This window comes from Sander lucioperca, chromosome 5 (assembly GCF_008315115.2).
Source record: "Sander lucioperca isolate FBNREF2018 chromosome 5, SLUC_FBN_1.2, whole genome shotgun sequence".
In the NCBI taxonomy this organism is placed as follows: Eukaryota; Metazoa; Chordata; class Actinopteri; order Perciformes; family Percidae; genus Sander; species Sander lucioperca.
In genome coordinates, this window is record NC_050177.1 from 35,646,143 (window position 1) to 35,661,237 (window position 15,095).

The 15,095-nt window shown below is 41.9% G+C and overlaps 1 protein-coding gene across 19 annotated transcripts in view; it reads right to left on the reverse strand.

The window, feature by feature from the left end:
* Window positions 1-15,095, reverse strand: part of phldb1b (pleckstrin homology-like domain, family B, member 1b) — a 123,996-nt gene that overhangs the window by 42,672 nt on the left and 66,229 nt on the right. For 18 of the 19 annotated variants that reach the window (XM_031283518.2, XM_036001682.1, XM_036001687.1 and 15 more), the window contains exons 5-6: window positions 14,270-14,395; window positions 5,024-6,525 (exon numbers count right to left, since the gene is read on the reverse strand). In XM_031283518.2, the coding sequence (XP_031139378.1) occupies window positions 5,024-6,525; window positions 14,270-14,395 (1,628 nt within the window). Of the gene's footprint in view, window positions 1-5,023; window positions 6,526-8,759; window positions 8,974-14,269; window positions 14,396-15,095 lie in introns of those variants that run through there. The other variant, XM_036001689.1, reaches the window with a different exon arrangement.

The window sequence follows — 15,095 nt, forward strand, 5'->3', positions numbered from 1 at the left end:
GTATAGTGTGTGTTTAGTGCTGTTATATGTTGTTAAATGTGGTGTGTTTCTCACATGGAAAAACAATAAAAACTTTGATTACAAAATAAAAAAAAACATAACTAACTGACAAAACTCAACTAATTAACACAATCTTTGTAAAATATTCCAAAACTGTGGCATTCACCAGAGAATCAAGTAGCGGACTCTGGCGTGCTGGTTGCCATGGAAACTGGAGCTGTCTTCGTGGCCCCAGTTTATAACACTGATTTTCTATCAAATAGCCTGTTTGAAGTCTTTCAGCAATTCCACTAATTGCATTGAAAAAGCCTAAATGCCACACTATAAATATTCCACATTAAGCACTACATAACAGGTGGGGTATAAATCAAGTATACAATGTAATTAAAATGCATTTAAACAACACCAACAGGCTAAAAACCCATTCCAAGCCCAATATAAGCCTGATACATCAGTATGTAGCTGAAGTCTCCCAGCAGCCTCCTGCTGCCTCTGAGCTGTGTACTCTACTGTTGATTTCACAATAACACTCCTTTCCCTGAATAAACTTTTCCCAGACTCACTGTTCACATAACTTTGTTTTTTGGTAATCAGTTGTGTGAATGAGTAGCAGGCCGTGTGTGAAATGATTTAAATGCAGACGCTCTGGGGCAAGAAAACTCTGTCATGACAGTGAGTCAACTGTGACTAATTACAGGCCCTGCAGCTCCACGCCCTGCCTTCTCCAAGAGCTGCAAGTTTCTGTGTTTGAAAAATACAATAACATAACAGGCTGCTGAGAAATCTCACCTTTGTGTCTCAGGCAGCCCTCGCCTGTCCCTGTATGCTTTATTTACTTGACATAAGTGTGTTCTTGACTTGTGTTCTATGAGCTATTTGCACATACCTAATGCCAATATTTTCTTTTTCTTTTCTTTTTTTGTGGGCATTTTAGGCCTTTATTTTTATAGGACATGAAGACATGAAAGGGGGGAGAGAGAGAGGGGAAATGACACGCAGCAAATGGCTGCAGGTTGGAGTCGAACCTGCGGCCGCTGCGTCGAAGAGTAAACAGCTATATATGGGCGTGCCCTCTATCAGGTGAGCTGCCCAGGAGCCCAAATGTCAATATTTTCTTTGTGTGCCTATAAGTTGTGCTAGTCCAAAGGTGGTTGTGGCTAAAAAACTTTTCAACGAAATCAAAAGATTCAGGGTTTGACTAATAGAGATATGTGAAGGCTACAGGTGCAAATAGCCTGCAGTGTTTCTCCTACAAATGTTATTGTTGTAAAAGTGAAAACAGTTTGCAGACCATAATAAGAGACTACAACCTTCTACTCAACCCATCCTAATGACATTCCTTTAGGTTAGTTGGCAGTGGCAATGTAAACCACCAAACCCATATTTACCAAAAATAACAAACAATTCAATGAATTGAATGTGCAAAGACAATAGAAGTAAAAGCAGGTTCTATAGATGCGTTTAGATAGGTAGAGGCTAGCTGCTGCTCTGCTAGCTTCTGTAACTTAAGGGTTGGTTACTTTATTTGCTTTTTCAGTAAAAGTTAAACATGTTTTACTATTGACATTCTAAGATAATAGAATTTAGAAAGGTTAGAATTTGAACCTGTCTAGATTTTATTTAAGCTAAACTGTCTAAAGAACATGTTTGGGGTTGACCCTCCTTGTTCATTCTCATAGGTCACCTCTCGACTGGCCTCAGTCGTCAACCTGATGTTTAACTGGCCATGGCCCCATTTGTGACCTCAGCTCTCTGTATGTTACTCTGTGATTTGCTCACTCAATTCGTAGGGGAAAAGTCAAAGGCAAATATTTTATCTTTTATGCAGCAGCAGAATGTATCTTCAAAAGGCATTTTCTTCTACAAAGTCTACTATCGGGCCAGAATGACGACATGTTTTCTCAGGGTGAAACCAATGTTATTAGCATTCTGGGCAGACAGTGGACATCTGTTGGATAACAAAAATACCTATGAAGATGCAGACAACTGGTAAAAATTAACCTTTTGACTTTTCTCCATGGGGAACGCTATGTGAGCGTATCACAGAGTAACGTACGGAATACTGAGGTCAGAAATTGGGGTACCCTAATACCTGGATATCTCTGCGATGCCTAACCATTAACTAACCTAAGCCCAACCATAACAACGAATGGCAACACAGGACCAGTTTCACTTTGGCTCTCTATCTCTGTGGTGAGGGCCAGACCTCCTAACACTGACTAGAAGACTACCATCTTGTAAAAAACAAAGCATGCCAATAACTGCTACTATCTGAGGGGAAAAAAAACAACTATTAATTTTGATCTACAGATCTGCTTGTCTTCAGAATACCAGTAACTTGAGTGGGTCTCTCTCTCTGGCCTTGTAGCCTTTAGCACAGCCCACTTCCCTGTTAAGGGTTAAACACAGTCTCATTGTATGGATCTGGCGCTGCCGACACACTGTTTTATTGCCATGCCTCCATATGAGGTACCAGAACATGACCTGGTACACAGAGAAAGAGGGCATGTCGTCTCAGTCTTCGCTCAGCCTCACACTTTAAAAAAACACCCATTTTGTAATTACAAGCAGGACAGACAAATGCCTTTCTCACGCAGGCACAAACACATATAAAGGCTTTTTAAAAGGACTTTGTCTCAGTAGTTTCATTAAGACTGGCAGACAAGTTCAAGATGTCTAACGCCGCTCCCTCCCCCCTCTGTTCAGTTTAGGAAACAACAAACAATGTGGTTGCTATGGGCTCATCTGGGCGCCCTGTTACCGCATGTCAGCAGCAGTTTAGACAGCAAACAGCCAAGTTACAGACAGTACACTGAGATGGTTTATGGGCCTCGTTACTCCTCCTTTTCCAAACAATTGAAGACACTGCAATCGTCACACTCCGCTCCTCCACAAGGTCATATAGATTCAAGTTAGACCAAACCTGTGCAGAAATATTTGCAACATTTCTTTGCAAAGAAGAAATATTCTAGTGATAATCAGACCAATGACATTCTTTTAGATGGGTTACAAGGTGCTTAAAGGTCCAGTGTGTAACGTGTTTAGTTGTTCATTATCAAAATCTGTGTTGCCCGTTCACAAACTTTTTTCATGAATATGTACCACCACCATCAATTCCAAGTATTCATTTTGGCTTGAAATTTTACATTTACATGAACTGGGGTAGGCGCTCCATATTCATGCACCATCTTGAAATACGTTAGCCGGTAAGGGACATACAGGACATACTGCTCCGCCTTTCGCGTTTTCGCTGTCACATGATAAACTCACAGCTGCTGCTAATGCTGCTAATGGGTATCGTAGCTTCCCGGCCCCGGTAAGTTTGAAGAAGGAAACATGGAGGACTACACGTATTCAAAATCCAAATTTCAGGAACAGGAGTCTTCTTCTTCGCCCAGAAAAAGAAAAAGGATACTGAAAAGAGCAAGAGACCGGCTTTTTGAAGCGTGAAGGCTACCGTAGCTGTAATACGTACTTTGAACTGCGTGGCGCGAGAGAGTTGATTGCAATATATGATCTCCACGCTAGATGGGAGAAATTCCTACACATTGGAACTTTAAGGCAAGTTTCTGCCATGCCTGAAGATCCTAAATAAAATCCTCTCAAATCCCTGGAAAAAATGTATTTGCCAAACAAAACATAAAGTGGATTGTTTTATGTTGTTCAGACTGTAAACACAGGAATACAGAGGTTTCAAGTAGCACTGAAACCATTAGTTGATTAAGTTATTAGTCGATTGACAGAAAAGAATTAGACAACAATAGTCGATTCATTATTAAGATCAGGGGTCTTCAACGTTTTTTTTAAGCCAAGGACCCCTTAACTGAAAGAGAGACTGATCAGGGACCCCCTACTACATATATTGTAGAAAATGAAGTTGCATATTACTGTAAACTGGGCCTACAATAACGTGTATGCCCATGTTTTAATGTTAAACATACATGTGACACAGTGAATCCTTAGGATGAACTGTATCTGTGGATGGCCTTTATCAAGGAAAAAACAGCTAGTCAAATGTGAGGGTTTGCTGGTTTTCTTTGTTTTGTATCACCGTAAATTGAATATTGTTCGGTTATTGGACTTTTGGTCAGACAAAACAAGCAATTAAAAGATTTTGCCTTTGTCTCCAGGAACTTGTAATGGCTATTTTTGACATTGTATGGGCTAAACAATAAAATAGTCAAAAAACTAATTCACATGGCCAGGTTGGCCCAGTGGGTAGAGCAGGCGCATATATACATGGAGGTTTATGCCTCGACGCAGAGGTCCAGGGTTCGAGTCCGACTTGTGACGATTTCCTGCATGTCATCCCCCCTCTCTCTCTCACCTAGCTGTCCTGTCCATTAAAGACGGAAAAGTCCAAAAAATAATCTTAAAAAAAAAAAAAATTCATAGATAAAGAAAATAATCATTGGTTGTGACTATATTCCCCAAGAATGATTTGAAAAATGTGGTCGGGATGAACCTTCACTATTTTTAGTGGAACAATAATCTCAGTGTCACAACATCTGTCTAAACCTGAAAATCCCTGATAGGATTAAGTGTAGCTATCAGGTATAAAACAACTCTACTGTAAAAACTGACCCAAAGTCACGAGCAAGAAACAGGAACAAACCCTGTGACGGATCAAGTAAATCTGCTTTAACCTTTAAGTCAAAATGGTGTAACAAGTACATGAATGAAATGTGTTCTTTTTAAATGTAAATGCAACGTAAGAAAACTTTTTTGCACACCTCTTTTGTCGGGCAGGTGCGTAGGATATGATCAAAAGCTTAGAGAAGAGTCCCGCACACTGACCATTACGCAAGCAATAATTTATTTAGAAAAATACAACGTTTCGGTCTTAGACCATCATCAGGTAAATTCCTTACATTCCTTAAATTTACCTGATGAAGGTCTAAGACTGAAACGTTGTATTTTTCTAAATAAATTATTGCTTGCGTAATGGTCAGTGTGCGGGACTCTTCTCTAAAATGTAAACTAAGTAACAGTAGTTTCCTAGTGACGTGTGTTCCTGACTCACCAGTCTCTCCATTTCCTGCTCTCGAAGCCTCTCCTCTCTCTGTCGTCGGTGGTACTCCAGCAGCTCGTCCTCGTTGTCGCTGATCTCTGTGATGCTGTTCTTTCTCTCCCTCATCCCGGGGTGGGGTCTCCCTGCGGACATCTTCCTTTGGGTCCTGGGACTGGCTACGGGGGACGAGCCAGGCAGAGAGCCCAGACTGTAAGCGGGTGACAGGGAATTCCCAAAGCTCGCCTTCCGTACTCCCGCACCACCACCACCCCCCTCCATCATTATAGAGGTAGGCGACGGACTCCGGGCTCGGATCCCCCTGCTGCACGTCGGCTCCTCGGATGTAGATCCGGTCTTGCGTCGGAGCCTGGGACTCTCTGGGATAAGCTTGCCCAGACTTGAGGGGCTTTCTGGAGTTCTCAAGGTGGGGATTGTCCCTGGTAGCGCCCCTGGGAGTACCGGGACCCCTCTCCGAGCCATGGAGGGGCTAAGAGGTGGCAGCTCTCTCATACTGCTGCCCCCTCCACTGCCGCCATTCAGCTCCATGTTTCTCCTGACCATGCGAGGGCTTTCAGGGGGCTGCAGTGAACGTGGATGCTGCTGAAGCGGCGATCCTTGGATGATGTGGACGATGGGGTCCAAGGGAGGCTGGAAGGCTCTGGTGGGTTGGGAAAACTGCCTGGAGGGGCTGGACGTTAGGGCACTATCAGCTAGACTGGTCTGCTCCCTGAAAGGGCTGGCAGGTCTTTCCTGGAGCACTGTGGTTGTCTTGGTCCTGGGACTAGAGGGAGATGGGGATGGACAGGTAGGGAATTTGGGAGTGAGTCTTGGGCTACTTGGCACAATGTTTCTACTGCTGAGAGATTCATTAGAGGACAGAAGAGTCTGCCGGGGGCTCTCAGACCCATCTTGGCCTAGTCCTCTGCGGCTTGGCTTAGGGCTTGGAGGAGCCTCTGTTAAAACCTTCCTCTGCAGCCTGGGGCTTTCCTGAACCTTGTGGCCCACCCCACCACTGCTGAAGTTAGGCAGTATGGTCCGTGGCTGGGGTACAGGCGGAGGCTGGGTGGTGAAGTTGTAGCTGGAGGAGCGAACAGGCACTGGCGGCAGAGAAGAACTCTGGTCCTGGGGTCCTCCACTAGGAGACGGGCTTGTAAAGCTCCCACTGCTGGCCGCTGAGGGGGAGGAGAGAGGCGAGAAGGGAGGGGATGTATTGTCATAGCTGGACCCCACGGACATGGCCCCTGGGCTGGTAGGAGGGGACAGCAGATACCGGCCACCTCCATTGACCATGGGCGACAGGGGGGAGTGGGGAATGGGTTGGCCTCCGGGAGGCTTTTTGCCCTCCGAGGAAGAAGGCTGGGGGTCATCCATGACTAGGGAGTCCATGATGTCCTGCAGGTCTTTCTCAATAGAGCTGACGATTGCACTGTGCTCAGACTGCACTCTCTCTCCAGGAGCTGGAGGAGACTGGGCTGGACTGGCCTGGTGATTCCCATTGACGAAGCTCTCCGTGTCTGAGCAAAAGAAGACAGAAAACAACTATCATTGACCTTTGTCTAAAAAAACAAAACCAACAAATGGGTACAAAATAGAATACAGTTATGTTTAATCCCTTGGGCAACAGAGTATTAATTGGGAGTCTAAATTATACTCAAACTGCAGAATTCAAACAAACAAACTCTTAACCAGTGTTCCAAGCTATTAAATGTCATATAGTTTATCAAACCTCAACATAGCGATATGTTGGAATGACCTTTCCTTAATTCGAAGCAAATGCGCCAAATACTACAACAAAGCTCCTTCAGCGGCGTTCAGACCCAGATTAGAAGTGGGTCAAAAAACATAGCCTCCTCTTTTGTTTTCAAGAGAGCAATCCATCGGCGATGGGGGTCCCGATGCTGAGGCCTAAATTGGCCCTGGCAATGCAAATGCAACATCATCTGGCAAGGACCCTGCACTAGTCAATCAAATCTGTGCTAGCCCACGTTCCTAGTAGATTACTTGTAACGTGAAATTGTCAGATGAAGGATGAACTGATTGCCACTATGATAACTTCCCAGAGTTGTAAAATACAGTCTCACAGCACTTTGTTATTTAATTCTTAGTCTTTCATCAGCCAAAATAGCTTTCTCACAGTTCTCTTTATCACTGGCCTGAGCTATTAACACAAGTACCTTCCTATCTACTGTACCTAGCGTGCTTGTTAAGCTAATAGCGAATTGTTATGAACAAGCTAAAACGAAAGCAGTCTGTAACTGTTTATCTTAGTTTGCCACGAATCTTAACATTTTCCAGCCCAGTGTAGAAGCCGTGCAGACAGGTAAGTGTAAGGGCAGAGGAGGGATTAGTGGTGAGGAAAGAAGGAGGGGCACAGCCGAGGAGATGAACAGACAAACAGGCCTTTGCATTGGATAGGGATCAGGAGAAAATGTGCCTACATAACCCAATTACTGTGTGGCCCGAAAGCAACATAGGACACGGGCTGGGTAATCTAATCTTAACCGTCTCTCTCTCTCTAATGTCAGTATAGTAGATTATTACAACAAAAACGCATGGCCACGTGGGAGATTCACCAGCGTGGCCTTGAGGCAGGGATCAGAGCACAGATCAGGTTTTATTAATGCTAAATACAATCTGTTTAAATAGAGTGGTCTGTTTAAATGGAAACATGAAGATAATTGTAGCGCAGAGTCATCAGTGCAAACACTGAGAGGTAATAGAAGGCAACAGAGTAGAGCTGTCATGTCCAATAGTGATGTAATAACATTAGAAATCATAGAAAATGACTGTGGGATAGAGTAATAATTATACAAACAAAAAACAGAATAACATAGAAGTCAATGTAGTCTATTTGTTGATGATGATGTCAGAGAGAGAGATGTCCCAGATGCAAAACTGCTCTGAAATATAGAAGCTCACAAATAATGCATTAGCTGTGCTTATTCAACAGAGATGGGAGTCGCTTCCTGCCTGCGCCCCTTTAATGACTCTGCCACACAATAAAGCACTGCCTTCATGACAGCCTGACCACAAAAAAATCGTATTATAGTTTCATGCTAATTTTACGGCGTTAAGGTCTGCAGGAGGTCTACCCGTTTAGCAACGCATGAATGTCAATGTCACATCCATCGTGTCTAACAGACAACAAACCGGCTTGATTCTTGTGTATGTACAGTCAAAAACGACGCGGGTGGGGTGACAAAAATGTAAGCAACCGTTTGCTGAGGGAAAGCCTGTGCAATGATGTCATGGTATACAGTCTATCGCCTCGAGTGCACCATGCCAAACTTCATTTGAAAAAAACGGCAATTTGATGTTATCTTACCTGCCTGTAAAACGGCGTGTCTGATATACTATGACTTATGGCATTTTCTTACATGTGGAGACCTCTACAATTCGGCATCAATTACATCGTCAATAAGCTTATAGTTGCTTAAACATACGCTGGGTTCATCTGACATCCCTAAATTAACCCCTAATCAGAGCACATTCTGATATTGTGAACCAAGCAAAAAATGCGATCATTTTTCCGAATGAAGGACATTTTTATTGATAATCTGTATGCTGAATGAAGAATGAAATTCCAATGAATCGCATTAAGTATGTAATTATGTCCTACGCTGTGTGCACCTTTCCAGAAAAGCAAGTGAACATAAAATCGACAGATTTTTAATGGAGTTTGGCGTGTGACCGGTTCGTATCACTTGTCTTGCCCAAAGCTCAGGCATTAAGCAGTAGGGTTACTCACATGAAGGAATAAAACTGCGACCCGGTCAGTTTCAGTGCGGTTCACCTGATATGACACACACTTCCTCCGGACACCGGTTACATACCGGGTCTGACGGAGCCCTGCCGTGCCTGGCTCCTCACACACCGAGGGAGATCAGAAATTCACCACCGAGGTGATATTTCAGCCGGGGGTTGGGGTGCTAGGCACCGCTACTGCCTCCCGTATCACTGGTGTCAAGTTACTTAAAACATAACAGCACATTTCCGGGCAAGGCCTTCAAAATAAAACCACAGCTTACTTTAAGTGCACATGCTAAATAATGTGTAGGCTAAATGTGCTGTAATCGCTAATAATCGCCAATACGAGCACAATACTACAAGGTAAATATATCGTATGTCCATCTCAAGGTTTCCTAAGGTTGCGAAAGGTCAAATACCTTTATACATTTAGGGCGCACATTAATTCAAACATGAGACCAGATTGCTCAGTAGAACAGCTCTCAAACGGTTTTCTTTAAATCAGCAATGTTATTTTATTTTGAAGGTAAACTCGTCTTACTTCCAGTGCCATGGCTACCTTGACAAAGCTCTTCCTTACCAGGGTGAAGTGAACTACTGCGAGATTTACAGCACTGTTTTAAAGTGTCACAGCAGTGGATTTTATAGCTTGTCGTTGTTATTGTCACTACAACGCGGATTCTGTCAGTTTTAGATGAGACAGGGAATAGAAACATCAATTAATGATCATCTGGACAGCAAACTGGCACTATGCTGACATTGGCATGAACAACTAAATTAACTGGATGAATTGTATTGTATCATCATAAAAATGGATAGACTGTTGTCATACAGTGGCAATGGCAAGACAGCTTTTTATAAGCAAGTCTGATTACCAGAGCAACACATTAGCTTAAAAAGGAACAACTTCCAAGTTGGGAAAAAATGTTTTAGAGTGGAAGTTAATCCTATAAAATCCGAGATTCTCAATCTTTTTTCAACCAAAGACCCCTTACAAGATAGAGAATATACCGGGGACCCCCTCATGTATGTCCCTTGTAATTATTTGATGTAGCCTTTTTTTTTTTTTTACACTTCTATAATCTTCGTTATGTAAAAAGAACAACACAAGAGTAATAGACTATTATAGATATAAAACATGCATTGCATGTATTATTCGTTGAACTATGAAGCCTTTTGTAAAAAAGATTAATACAATTTTGTATATCATGATCATTTAAATGAATAAATCGAACAAACTTTTCACGGACCCCTTGGCAGAGTGCCAGGGACCCCACTTTGAGAAGCACTGCTTTAAATTAACTATGATTTTCAAGCCTTCAGGTTGCATACGCACAATGACAACTTAAGCAACAACCATGTTTCATTTGACCATAAAACGTCTTTGAACTTAACAGCAAGAAATCAAGCTTTTGTGGCATTCAAAACCCATCACAACATATTTCAAAACCAGTGGTGGATGGAGTTTTCAGATCCTTAAGTAATTAGTAGCAATACTGTAATATAAAAATACTCCATTACAAGTAACGTCTCAAATAAAGTAAAAAGATTTTTTTAGAAAAAAACAAACCTAAAGTATCAAAAGTGAAGAAAGGTGAAGTAAAAGTATTCACTAAACTATATATTATGTGTTGTGTAATCAGCATTTTACTGTGGTAGTTGCTCAAGGTAGAGTTATTTTTAAACAATTGTATATACTGTTATACACAGTTGAATGTATAGCAATGCCTCATATTTTATAAACACATCTTGTGTTTTGTATGTAAAATGTTAATCTGCAAAAAGTAGCTATAATGGTCACATAAATGTAGTGGAGTTAAAAGTACAATAGTTCCCTCATAATTGTGGTGTGAAGTAAAAGTACAGTATGACGTAGCATGAGATGGAAGTACAAATGTATACTTACGTACAGTAGTTGAGCAAATGTACATATTTAGATTTGACCACTGTTCACAACATAGCTCTATTTACATTTGACTCTACGTATATTGAGAATAACCCTAACCCTTTCCATAATAAATACTGAGTAGAGACCTCATTGATCCAATAGAGTGAAATATTAAAGGAAAAGAGAGATTTTCCGTAGGGATGGAAATGTGGGTTTTAACTGGTTTGGAAATGGAAATGAAGGGGCAGGAAAGAGGTGCAGCCTGCTTTCAATGGCAAAAACATTCTCAGTTTGTTGTCCAAAATTGTCCAGTCCTTTTTATTGATGGACCCTTATTTTAATTGCATAATAAAGAAAAACATTTGAACATCAGAGATTCAACATGTGGTGGTGCCATACTGCAACCATAATAACTGCATCACGAGCATTCAGCCGTGCCTTTAGCACTGCTTTTTGCAGACTGTCGAGCAGCCAGTGACAGATAACAGTACAGCAGCCAAATCACAGGAAGATAAAGGCCTTTTATTGAAAACCGAGGCTAACAAATAGAGGGACGGTGGGTGGGTGCAAGAAGGGACTGGAGGGGAAACCCAGGGAGGGAGGGTGCAGAGATGGCAGACAGTAGAATGGAACTGGAGGTTTATAAATAGTCTCTGAAAAAGATACTGTAACGCCAGCCGTCGGCCACTTTAAGTAAGCAGCTCAGAGCCACAAAGCTGTCTGCTTGGCCAGGCACAGAGGCACAGGAAATGCCCAATCAGTGAATAGATGGTAGCTGAAAGACGGCTGGCTAAAGACAGCTGGTTAGTGGACCATGACTGACCTGGCAAAGCTTGTCAAAACTGAACAACAGACAGGTGAATGTGACCTGCATCATAAAGATACAGTAGCATTGCGGTGTTGCGGTGTCATACTAAATGTCTTTAAAGCTGATCAAAAGCACTGATGATACAAGTTCAACTGGTCAATACGAACATAAAACTAGTGTCTGACCGGCAGTGCAGCGTTTTTTCTCTCACATCACATCTGATTGGAATTGATTGGGTTGTGTGTCTCTAACTTTCTCAACTTGGAATAAATTCAGAAGGTTTTCTTTTTTCCTGACATTGGGACTCACATGGTACGCCATCACCCAGAGAATAAGACGTGGACGAACAACAACCTAAAGTACCTAACATGCCAGTCAACCAACGCACTCTTTCAATGCTCTAAACTCCCACCGAACTCTGAACGAAAAGCTCTTTTTATTTAACAGTTTTATTTTATACTTGAATTAAATGTATTTGAAAGCTGGCCAAAGCTTTGCACTTTTGCCAAACATATAAGTAATATCAAACTACATTTAATTTATTGTGTTTCTTTTCTTTTAAATTGTATGTCTACTGCAATCACATGGGAAAAGTAACTACATTTACATACTGTGAATCGTTTTTTTTAAAACCGGGAATCGTTTTTGAATCGAAAATCGAGTTTGAATTGAATCGTGAGCCTAAAAATCAATATTGAATCGAATCGTGACATTTTCTGAATCGTGCACCCCTAGGGGGAAGCCATGAGTGGCTGAGTCTTTGTTAAAGTACTAGTGACTCCTACTGCCTGGTCTGTCTCCACTGTCCCTTCCATCTCTACATCCTCCCCTGGTCATTGGTCATTTCAAATTGTGAGAAGAGAAGTAAAATCCACCAATAGCTACAGGTAAGCTTTGGTTTGTCATTCCCCAATGATTGTACCATTATTTATAGGTACATTGTAGTAGTAATATTATAAAGGGACAAAAATTACATTGGAAGAAAGGGTACTGAGTTGTACTTAGGGTACTGCCGAAGCCCCAAGGAACAGAGCTGGGCCAAAATTTGAAACTTTACGTTCAATTATATTAAAAAGACTCGAAGATACACATGACTACATTATCTTTGTTCCATTATGTGTGTGTGTGTGGAGCCAGTTCACTCTGCCAGAGAAGGACTCTTGTGGGAATGCTCCATGCGCCAAATCCAGGGAAGCTGAAAAGCTCTTTTCCATTATTTCACTTTTTTGCTCAGTGAGCAACTTTCATTGGAACATGTTCACGTCATATGGTATCCAGTTCGCTTCATACATCCATATTACTACCGCAGTGACACGCTTTTGTACTCCCGGGTATTTTAAGGGGGCAACGAGTAAGGGTTTACTGCCTTATAGCACCAACTGACCATAATACTGCATATTAGCAGGGTTCAGCCTCGATAGACGTGTACTATAAATTGATATTATTGTTTTATTTTGTACAGAAAAGCTGGAAAATGTAGCCTTATAAATAAGAAAAGTAGGTCAGTTGGGTTTAGCTAGGTTTGCCCTCCATAATAGTTCTGGCCTCTGGTCTAGAGTTCATACACAGATAACAAGTCTAAGTGTTTCCAAGTCGATATGACAGATATGCCCAGATTATCATGGGAGTGGTATAAACAGGTTTCATCTGAATGAAACTCAGGAATGCATAATTGAAGGAAATGATATGTTTCTAAACAACGGAAGGCTTTCATTACTGCATCAGGAGGTCCACAGCACCCTGCATGCTTGTGTTCTATACTTATCCCCTGGTGGCAGACAGTGTCAACAGTGGAAATAACAAGATGCTATGACAGATCCCTGGTAGTAGAGCTAGCCAAGAAAAGGTACACTTACAGTTGTGCGGCTGTCATGCGGAGCGCTCAGAACATACACACACACACACACGCAAGCAGCTGAAAACTTTGCCTGGAGACGCAGAGGAATGAGATGCTCATAAAACATGCATGGTGTGAACTCCAGCCCCAGGTCCCAGCTGGGCACCATTCAGGCTGCAGGGTTTAACGGATACTGCATTTTAAAGGCTGATGCTGTCAACAACGCTGTTGAAACAGAGCTGCAAACAGGCATGTTAGGCAATTCATGCTTTAGTTTAACGCAGTTATGTTCAAATATGAACATTGTGGGGCCTAAAAAATGATGAAAAGTTTCTATTTCACAAATAATATTTCTTTTGTCAGAGTGGAAAAGTCACTGAAACCAACTCAGTACAACCAGGTGGGTTTACAGCTCTTACAGCAAGAGTAGTGGAAACAAATTGTCTTTAAAGCAGGAACTCATGTCTGAAAATACAATGAATAATCAAAATAAAAACAAAGACAATCTAATTGCATTGCATGTTAACATACTAATATTAGAGCCATGTATTGGCCCAGTATTGTATATCACCAAATGAATCTACTTCTAATAGTCCCAGCAGGCTTCTACACTTCCTCCCCTCTTGCCAGGCTATGAAAAAGAAAAAATGTCGGGGGTTTACTCCTGTGCAAACATCCACCTGTAAAATACACTGCCTTGCTGCTCCGCCTCACCACCCGTCTGTTGCGCGCTAAAACAATCCGGCCCATTCATTCACACAGACCAAGCTGAAACTGGAACTCCAGGAGGGAAAATGCCTTTTTAGGCTATATTATTCATGTGACAAAAGGTCAGTTTTTATTCACACTGGGCCCATGTTTGTGGAAGAAGAAAACCCTGACATGATTTTCAAAGCAGCACGGCTGAGTGAAAACAGGCTGAAAATACAGTAAAAATACCTAACGGGTGTAATATGAGCATGCATGATCATACAGTACCTGGGCATAGTCTGTAGTCCCTGGTGGAGACACTTCCTCCCTGGGGCACCATGCTCTTCATCCTGTAGGCTTCTTCAGGGTGGTTGAAGCGGAAGAAGGCTGACTGGCCAAAACACAGCATACAGCCTGGAAAACAGCACATACATGCTTTGTGTTAATTTGATTTCACAGAACCCACAGAACTTACTTTTTTTGTAAGTTACTTTTTCCTTTAAGGACAGCATAAAGGAATTACCCAAGTTTTATGGGATTCGTTTTAAAGTGTATGAGTAAATTTATCTTGACATTTTAATTTCAAATTTGGCCCACTATCGCTCCAGTGATCAACTGAGCTGATAATGTTGACTGTACATCATTAACAGTTTGACATTTTGGGAAATAGTGCTTTCTTGCTGATAGATGAAAAGATGGACACTACTAGCTAAAGCTAAATAATCAAAATGATGTCAAGATGTCAAGCTATTCCTTTAAGTTGACCAAGGATCAATCATTCAAAAACAGAGGACAGAGACACAGAGGACTGTGATAATAGCCAACAGAGAGGTAAGTAAGGTGAAGAACAGGCATCAGAGTCATTCTGTGAAGGGGTGAAAGCAGTGCAAAGTGCTCAAACAGGAATCAACAACACAAAGAGGATGTGCTGACTCAAACGACAATGTGTTCACCGTCATCAGCACAATCACACGAGAAAACTAAGCGCTGAGAGCACAGAGTCCCTGGTCGCTACATAACTTTGAGTTGATTAACTGAGATGAGAAAAATTGCAGCCAATATAGAAAAATTAGTGGAGTCAAGATCTTTAAGTATCATAGAAGTTTGGACTTTG